Consider the following 9,966-nt stretch of genomic DNA (forward strand, 5'->3'; position numbering starts at 1 on the left):
AATGGAGAAAAAGAAGAAATAAGAGATGAAAGCAAAGGGAGAGATGAAGGAAAAGGAAAAAAGAATGTGAGATAATATAAGGAGATAGATTGCTCATCAAAGATTGTACTATAATGTGCATGCACCTCTTGCAACAGAAATGATAAAGAAAAAAATCATGTTTTTATATGATGTCGAGTACTAAACCTGTAAACAGGAACCGGATTTCAGTTAAAGTATAAGCAAATTCTGATAAAAAATAAGAAAGTTATAAATGTTTGAACTTGCAATCAATCAAACACATATTGGTATTAAAGATGAAGTTAAGTTCTGGTCATGCGATTGCATTGTGAAAGAAACGGTGTGGAATTGACCAGAAAAGGTTGATCATCTAGCATATAAGAATTTGTGTGTATTGCAAGGTTCTGGAATCATCAAAATGATAAGAAATTTGGCCAAGTCTTGGTAAAGTTACAAAAACTGTACACAGAAAGAGGTATATGGGACTACACGAACATGTGGCGTAAAAATCCTACCCTGGATTTTTACGATGTTACTTGACATATTTAGAATATGAAGGCATTTGAAGAGCCATGCTTTTCAGGGAACATGTCTTATCTGATGTTCTTCCACACTTGCATAATAAGAATGATAATGCTCACAAATTATTTTTCACCTCTTCCCAGAACTCAACCTGCTCTTTAAACACTGACATATCTTGCGAGGTCCTCTCCTATTTGCTCTGTACATACAATTTCATTTTTATCATTATTGATGCAAGAATAGAGGGGTTGTATGGAAACAAATTTGCAACAATTATATTATATTTAGGGTGCATGTATGGTCAAAAACTTTCTTGAGGGAAAATGAAAATTTATGATTTCTTCTTTTTACTACAGAGCAAATAGGTGGGGACTTTGCAAGATACATCACAGATTTGCCAATTTGTGTTTGATTGATCACAGCTTTAAAAATTCAAACTTTTCTCATTTTTACTCTGAATTTGCTGAAATTTGCACCAACCTGTAACTCTCAAGTTCTGTTTCTATTAAAACCAACTTAATATCAGGGGAGAGATTGGGAGAGAAAGACGAGGAGATAGAAGAGGGGTAGAGAGAGAGAGACAAGTAAAGGGAAGGGAGATTGAATGATGGATAAGCGAGATAGTGAGGAAGGGGTGGTGGGGGGGGGGGGGGGGAGAGGCAAAGGAAGGCAGAGAAATTGTAAGAGAGAGTAAGAAAGAGACCAACAGTGTCAGAGAGAGAGATAGAGATATGGTGGATTCATGCTTATTTGTCAAGGGGGGGGGGGGGGGGTCTAAGAAACAAACACTGAGGCCCGAATTCACAAAGGAGGTTTTCGTGCGTCATATGACATGTTTGACGCGTTTTTACAAACCAGGTTTGAAAAAACATGAATCCACCAGATCTAAAAACGCGTCAAAATGAGTCATACGACGCACGAAAACCTAGGTTTGTCGACAAACCTCCTTTGTGAATTCAGGCCAAAGAGATATCAAATTTCTACAGGGATGGAGGTAAACATGAATTGTGTATATGATTTGATTTCAGTTTCTTATTTTTAACCAATTTCCTTGTTCCATGGAAATATATTAGGCTAGTATCGGTGTACTTGTATGATTATTAATAGAAACTTGTACGATCTTCTCTCAAAATTTTCCTTGTGTACACATCCTGTACAGATCCACATTGTTTTGGAATATAAATTTAATTGAGAACATGACAAATCAAAGTGCAAAGGACACTTTGTAAGTTAATTTTTCTTTTATTTACATTACAATGATATAGTATTAAATACTTGTTATATATATATATATATATATCTGTATTGCCTATGTCGGTGCACACTGGTTTCATGCCAAAATTTGAGAAATGGTACAAAGAAAGTGCAAACACACCCCAAAAATTAACCTTCAATGAAAAACTTAATTTTGTTTTTTCCCTTATAATATCTACATAATGATACTGAACATAATGCAGAAATAAACATTGTAACATAACTGCAAATTGAATACTGACTCTATTTTTACTGCTAAGTGAAGAGCTTAAAGGTTGGAAAATGCTGTCATTTTGTAAAGCACCTGAATGGGGAGATTAAAAGAAAAGACATCTCACAAACTTGTTCACCTCTGAATAGAGTGAACAATTAGAATCTTCAAAACATCTGAAATATACATGCTGCTTGTAAGTGTCGCTTGCATGGTGATGTAGATATACAGTAGGCTTGCGTGTGCTCCTGACGACGGATAGTCAACCTGTTCGAAAACGTCGAGCCACTCCCGCCACTCATCCTCTCCAAGCGCTATAGTTCTCCTTAGAACTATAAGCTAAGAAAGATAACCAACAGTCTTTTTCAAGACTATACCAAACAGTCCTTTTCAGGACTACAAACCCTCAAGAAAAATTACCAAGTTCTTTTCAGGACTCCTCAATCCTCCCTCTCTCTCACATGGTGCACCCCCAAGCCTATTGTATATCTGAAATATATATGGTATTAAAAATCAAAAATCAAATATGCAGCAAAGAAATATTAAACTTTGTTCTTTGCATTTGACCTCTGTATTATATACTAGATTGCAGTGAAAAACTGTGTGTGTCACTCATGAAAGCACATTCTTAATGCCCTTTATATTTGAATGCATACTTTAAAAAGGTTTCAACATCTTAAATCTGGCATATTAGCTTTACAGTTGTCAAACAAAACATCATACTAGACAAAGCTATACACATGACCTATATTAGAAAATAATAACATGATTTTACAATATGAGAAAATCACTTCCACTTTTCCCATTAATCTCCCTTAAATAAGATTCTTGCAGCGTATTTGCTCTGCCGGCTATTTGGCTTCAGAGAACCTCCTGCACGTCTGAAGCGCATAATGAATATTCATTTTGACTCGACTCATCAGATTAATGCACATAGAATATGTGCAAAATCTCCAATCCATGAGGTGTATACTATTGAGGCATATATGGCAATTAAATACTGAATCACAATGTCTTTCAGCATCCCACTTGGTCCTCATTTCTCTCCTGGGTATTGAGAAGGCAAAGTATATATTACAGTCAAACCTGCTGTAGAGACTACTTGAATAAAAGCACAGCCTGCCAAAAGAGACCAATTTTGTTGTGTCCCTTAAAAATGATTTCTCATTGAAACGTGTATTAATGAAACCTGTACATAATGACCACCTGCCAATAAAGACCCCTTTTCTTGACTCACTTGAATCTATACAGGTTTCAATGAACCACGCCAAGGGTCAGACCTCACTGATAGCTATAATAGACCAGTTCACGGTTAGCACCTTACTGCTATGACCCCGAATATCCACAGATCTTCAAAATATGAAGAGGTCCTACTTTGTACATTTTGAAATAATCACTCCTACAGCGATGGAGGTGCTTTATAAATAGCCTTTGTTCCCCCTTTTCAAAGAATACTTCCACCTGTGTACAATGGAGTGCACTGAATGTGCATGAATGAATAATGTTACATAACTTTCATGAGCACGTATCCAGTATTTCGTCTCCATGTATTTCTAAATTTGTTCTGCAATGACCTTTATCTGCTCATGCTCAGACTGCAACCGTGAACTGGCTTATTATAACAAGAACTAGATATTTCATTAAAGTTACCTTTAGTTGCCCTACTATCATAAACGTGCAAACTCATATGTACACATAATGCCCAACCTTACAACTTTGTTGGACCTAGCTAGTGCTGAGCAGATCAGCCAGCTCGGCACATGCTAAGCACTAGGTACATGAGAGGGCTAATAGCTCACTTGAAACTTTGAAAAGGTCAGTAGTTGTCAAAAATGATTCAGCATTCTATATCTTAGTGAAAGAAGTGAATAATGTCGATTTGAAAAAGGGAAAGGCATTCCTTATTTCAAACCTGCTAACACTGTATAGGAACTTACTACAGCTAGGTCAAAAATTCCTGGAGAGTTTTGAAAAGCTCTTGAGGAGCTTGTCTGCAGCAATCCCTGAGGTGCATCTACCAGCCATTACCTCCTCCTCCCAATGCTTGATCTCTGTTAGGAGCTCCTGACTCTCCTTGAACTCTTCCATCATCCGATCCTTGATGTGCTGCCACATCCACACCCTCCTCTGGCGCTGTCGCTTGGTGGTGAACTGGCCGGCTTCCATCATGATGCCTCGGTACTCTTCCATGGTATCCCATGCCTTGCTCAGGCCATCACCGGTCTTGGAGGACACCTGTTTGACCTGAAAAGGGTGTCCATCACAAAGAAAACATTACCACGTTAATGTACTAAGAATGAGCAGACTGCTGAAAGTCTGGTGTTTAATAGATGTAGTAACTTCACTTTGTCAGCAGATGTCCTGTAGGCCACTGTTTTAAACTCGGATAACTGTGTATGAATTAAATTTAAGAATATTTATTCTAAGCATAACAGAAGCACATGGCAAATATAATTGATGTATTCTCTGTCTAACATAATATAACTAGATGGAAGTTCGACTGAGCGCAGTCGAAAATGATGCCTCCGCCTTAGAGCAATTTAACAAACCAAAACAGAAACAATTTTTATAATTCAAGTTTGATTGTAATCCATCTGTCGGTTTTAATGATAATGCATGCACAAGCTATTTATAGGCATACATAATGAGCCATGTGACCTTTGACCTGATGACATCAAAATCTAATTAGTTTATTGGCTCTGCAAGATACATACATGACTTGAGTTTGATAGTAATCTGTCTATTGGTTCTCATGATAATGCAATCACAAGCTATTCGTGGATACATAAAGAGCCCTGTGACCTTTGACCTGGTGACCCCAAAATCTAATCAGTTCATTGGCTCTGCAAGATACATACATGACCCAAGTTTGGCGGGAATCAATCAATCGGTTCTTGAGATAACGTGATCACGAGAACGGTACGTACGTACGTACGGACGGACGGACGGACAGATCGACGGACGGACAACCCAAAAACATAATGCCTCCGGCTACTTTGTAGCGGAGGCATAAAAATTTCAAATTCTGTAAAAGAAGGAACACTGATGACAGAACCAAAAATCACTACCAGTATTTCATACTAACAGTTATATGCTAATTAACCTCTATTAGAGTTGAATTGTAAAATCTGCAAATTTGTTGCCAAACTGAACGATATGGTATACTTTAAAAACCTAGCATGTATCTTTCACAACTTACTTAAGACTGCCTTTTTGGTAGCAAGAAACTTTCACTCATTTCAAAGATTCTGTGCTGTAATTGAATTATTTTGAGGAGTGTGAAGCTAATCCGGAACAGTAACACTGTTTTCTCAAGTTTCTGGTTTTACACTAGTGAGGATGCCCCAGCATTACCCAAACTGTAACTCGTGACTGTTAATTTGTTAAATAAGAGCAGTTTCTTACCTTGGGGGCCCACAATGGAGACCTCTTATACATGAGCTTCACAGCGCTTGTATACTCGCTCCTAATCCTACGTGCTGGGATGAGAAGCTCACCGTCTGCCTTGTTGATGAGGATGAAGTCTGCCCTCTCTACGATCCCCTTCTTAAGACCCTGGAGCTCGTCGCCCCCTGCTGGTGGGATCAGGAGAACCAGCATGTCCACCATGTCCGCTACAACGTATTCTGATTGGCCAACACCTGTACAGTACAACATAAAATCGTTGAATATTTATTTTGATCTCTGTCATTTGTGTACACTTGCATGCAACCTAACTGTACCTAGATAGTAGGCTGTTACCCTACTGCTTTCATCCTGAAGTAGAGCTAGGAAATGTCAAGTTACTTGAAACTTATGAATCTAATCACTTACCAAAGATAATATTATATCATTATAATTAATATGATAGACCAAAACGTTTTTCATGTACAGGGAAGAATTTGTAAACTGCAACACTGATTTAACCCTCTCATTACCAAGATCACATTTTTGCTCCATTACAAACATTTAACGCAGTGCCCTCTCATTATGACTCATGATTGGGAAGCTAGAAAGTATAGTGTTATGGTGAATATAAACACTAGGGGAATTTACAGGGTCTTTTTTTAATACATTTGAATAATGTGGCAGAATTCAATTATGTATTTAGTAACCATAGTGTCTGGAAAGAAAAGGATTAAAAACAAAGCTCTCATAACCCTCCAGTTCACCTATTTGATCTTCATCACACTCATACCTATTGTTTCCACAATGATGACATCATAGTTTGCTGCCTCACATAGTAAGATGGTATCATTGGTGTTCCTTGTCACACCCCCTAGAGTTCCAGCAGAGGGCGACGCCCTGATGTAGGCGTTGGGATCCCTTGAGAGCTCTGTCATCCTTGTCTTATCACCAAGGAGAGAACCTAATCAATGATTGAAAAAATAAATAAATGAATAATAATTTAACAAATATATTTTAGTAAATAACTAACAAATAAATGAACAGATATATAAATAGTAAATAAATAAATAAAATATATAAATAAATACAAATATGACAATAAAAACAACAATACTACTTCCAAAAATATCATTTAAATGAAGAAATTAAATATTCAGTTTATTTATGAAGTACCTCCACCACAGGATTTAAGGAGATTGAACATCATAATTGTCCCAGTTTTAGGGAAGCTGCAATGTACCATGATAGAGTGCATTGAGAGTGCACTCAACAATTCTATTTTATTTTATTTCTATAAGGTACTCTGCATTTTACTCAAATTTAGATAAATGTATTGTCTTGACAAAGGACACTGAGGCTATGCCAGTGACTCAACCCATAACCTTTATATCTGTCTGCAGCCTGATGTTTAAACTGCTTGACTATGACACCCAACTTTCAAGAATATTGTTCAAAAAAGTTGCAAGCATGGTCACAAGAATGAGATCCTATTTGCTCTCACCTCCAGTAATCGATGATGAAGGATCAACAGCAAGAACAGCCACACGGTGGCCCTCTGCGGTCAGTTTCTTTCCAATCGCTTCAATGAAAGTAGACTTTCCAGCGCCAGGGGGACCAGTCAATCCTACATGAAAATGGCAAAATAATGAATAGAAAATAGAAAACATTGAAAAGATCTGTCTCTTTTTTATTTGTGCAAATTGTTTGGCAATGCAGTGGGACATTTTAAAGTCCCAGATATCAGTAAATGAGATCGGACAGTACATATGAAATCATCCGAGAGAACTGATATACTTTCATGATTCAACACCAAATGTATAATATTACCAATAAAAACCTTTGAAATCTAAGGAGCATTAACACAAATTTATAGTTTTTTTTCCATATACTAAATTGCTTTATTTTCAATGAATATCAATATGGTGAATCATAATGTGATTTTTATAGCAGCCCCTTCCCTCCCATGCAGTATAACCATCTTTCCATGTTTAACTTCCCTAAAAGAAAGTGGGCAAGTTTGTAAAACCTTGAATCTGAAAGATAAACAACAAAATCTAGTGCTTCACAATATTAGGGCTTCAACCTTTTAGATTCAGAATGACCCCCCAATTAAATATAATTATTTGATTGAGAGTCACAAAAATAGGTAATGGATAGATACATCATTCATTGTTAATGAAGTTCTTCAATACCTATTCTAAATGAAGGAGGTGTTCCTCTGTTCTTCAGCTGCACTTCTCGAAGGTGGTCCAGGACTCTTCTCAGTAGGACCTGGGCTTGTCTCTTCCCCTTCTTATGGGTTGCTTCCACCAGAGTTATGGCTCTTGCAAGAGCCCATCTCTCACCAGCCAACAAAGCATTGCTCAGCTCCTGTGCATAGATCTCTTCCTGCTTCCTATCCTCTTGTACAGCAGGATGCTTACAACACATATTCAATGTCTCATGATGGTTATCAGATGACGACATTGAAAGATGTCTTGCTGATTTCAGTTGCGAGCTTTTGGACCATGCCGATCTTATTTTACTGCAAAGCTTAATTGAGCAAGGGGCCGAAGATGAAACCGAGGACTGTACATTTTTCTTTGTACTTACTGCCTGATGGAACGGAAGTAAAGTTGAGAAGTTTCTTTTTGGTATACAGTAAGACAATGTTTCTTCTCCATGACTACTCACAGAATTACAGCTACACATACTTCCATTTCCTTGGGGTATATGTCCTCGGCCATTTAAATTGCTCTGAGGCACTATGTCCAAAGCAGAAAAGTGACCGGTGTTGATTAAAGTTTCAACGCACCTTGCAGCAGTGGGAAATGTTTGCAGCATACTGCTTCCTAGCTTCACTCGACAAGAATGACAGATTGCAGCCATTTTCCCATGATCTATGCCAATGGATTTCAGCCTCTGAAACACAGCACTCATTATGATAAAGTGAATGCTTCTTTGCTAGCTAGAAGAAAGACTTGCCAGTAAACCTGTAAATTAAAAATTCAGCAAAGAGTTGGTAATCAGAAAATTATTTATCAAGCCCAATAATCCTCAAAATATTCAATCATGATACATGCACCCTAAATATGATAATTAGTTAATTACAATACTGTTTCTTTAAACCCACTGTTTGGGAAAAATTAAGATCTATTCTGTTATCAATAACGAAGAAAACAAATTTTGCGTTCAAGGTAATAATAATAATTATAATTGCTTATATAGCACCTAACACTTACTTTATCAGAAGTCTCTAAGCGCTCTACAATAATGCAGCATAATTACCCTGGCTTTAGCAGTGCAGCTGTTACGCACGCTGCGTTTCAAGGAATAAATTCCTACCAGGTCCCCATTTACTTCACCTGGGTGGAGTGTGGCAAATGTACAGTGTAGATCAATATCTTGCCAAAGGACATTAGTGCCGCGAAGGTAAATGCGAAGGGAGCTCACAATTAAGATATGTCACAGAGTTGCAATTTTTTTTGATTGATCGCAACTTCAAAAATTCAAAACTTTCTTACGTTGTAATGGAATTTAGTCTACTGGAACTTTCTCTGACCTGACGTTCCTTTCAGTTTTCTGCTTCTAGTTAAAACCAACTTAATATCATGCAGGGTGGACTTATATGGCAAAGCCAAAGACTAGTAAGCAGCTAAAAATAATGTAAACCAAATACATCATATAGATCTATATGTATGTAAACTTCATTTACAGAGCCATGTCAAAAAATTACTTTCCAAAATACACTCAGCTCATTTCACGTCGTCACATCATCATGTTCACAATCACAGAAACCAATTCACTCTAAAACTTGAACTGAAATTAAAATTAATGTTGTAGGTGTTTAATTTGACTACAGTCGATATCAGAGATCCCGGGTTCGACTCCCACCGAGGCGGATGACTGAAGCCTGCGTTGTGTGTTAACGTGCCCCTTCCCTTGTTCATAGACGCAGGTTATGTCAAGTGGAAAACACTCCGTCCCTCGGATAGGACGTTAAATGGAGGCCCCGTGTACAGGAGAGTCACCACCCTTGCCCGTTAAGAACCCAAATCCACTTTTCGTATAAGAGTAGGGGGAAACCCCGGTGTAATGGTCCACCTGCACACCCCAATCAGGCCCAGTATACGGCATCTGCAAGAATCTTCAGTATTGAAGGAGGCAGATTATCTTGAAGAAGAAGAAGAAGAAGAAGAAGAATTAAGACTAGGGAAGTCTATAGGCCTAGACAATTAATCACAATGCCATCAATCATCATGATTATAACAGTTGTTAATCATTAATGTTATCAAATATTAATAAATGTGAACGCCAAAAAGTTCAACTTACTGATTTTATACATTGGAAGAATAAGTGAATCAGCGAATCTCGTCTTTTGACCTTATAATTTTGATAATTATCCGCATTTTTAAATTGAAGTGAAGGCTCTGCCAGTCGGGTCTGGATCTGCTATGCTAACTTAGTCTTTTAAACATCCTTGGATATTAAAAGAAGAAGTGAATGAATTCAAATACTCCATATAATTGCCTTTTTATATTTCAAAAAATTCATATTTAATATCTAAATTAGATTTATATCCAATTTTAAGATCATTTTGGGGGATAAAATGA

General features: G+C 37.3%; 1 protein-coding gene across 1 annotated transcript; it reads right to left on the minus strand.

Moving 5' to 3' along the window:
• Positions 1 to 3,561: 3,561 nt before the first annotated feature.
• Positions 3,562 to 9,781, minus strand: LOC591803 (methylmalonic aciduria type A homolog, mitochondrial). Its single transcript, XM_030981021.1, has 6 exons — positions 9,686 to 9,781; positions 7,567 to 8,346; positions 6,876 to 6,998; positions 6,165 to 6,335; positions 5,393 to 5,628; positions 3,562 to 4,231 (listed from the first exon to the last, which is right to left on the minus strand). Exons 2-6 carry the CDS (start codon positions 8,291 to 8,293, stop codon positions 3,935 to 3,937), a joined length of 1,554 nt encoding a protein of 517 aa, XP_030836881.1. The 5' UTR covers positions 8,294 to 8,346; positions 9,686 to 9,781; the 3' UTR covers positions 3,562 to 3,934.
• Positions 9,782 to 9,966: the final 185 nt, after the last annotated feature.

Source organism: Strongylocentrotus purpuratus, unplaced genomic scaffold (assembly GCF_000002235.5).
Source record: "Strongylocentrotus purpuratus isolate Spur 01 unplaced genomic scaffold, Spur_5.0 spur5_scaffold_11, whole genome shotgun sequence".
In the NCBI taxonomy this organism is placed as follows: Eukaryota; Metazoa; Echinodermata; class Echinoidea; order Camarodonta; family Strongylocentrotidae; genus Strongylocentrotus; species Strongylocentrotus purpuratus.

Coding starts and splice junctions, on each gene's coding strand:
- LOC591803 (XM_030981021.1), bottom strand. CDS start 8,293: ATGAGTGCTGTGTTTCAGAGGCTGAAATCCATTGGCATAGATCATGGG. Junction 6,336..6,875: donor TTCATCATCGATTACTGGAG/GTGAGAGCAAAT, acceptor ATCATTGATTAG/GTTCTCTCCTTGGTGATAAG. Junction 4,232..5,392: donor CTCCATTGTGGGCCCCCAAG/GTAAGAAACTGC, acceptor CACCCTTTTCAG/GTCAAACAGGTGTCCTCCAA.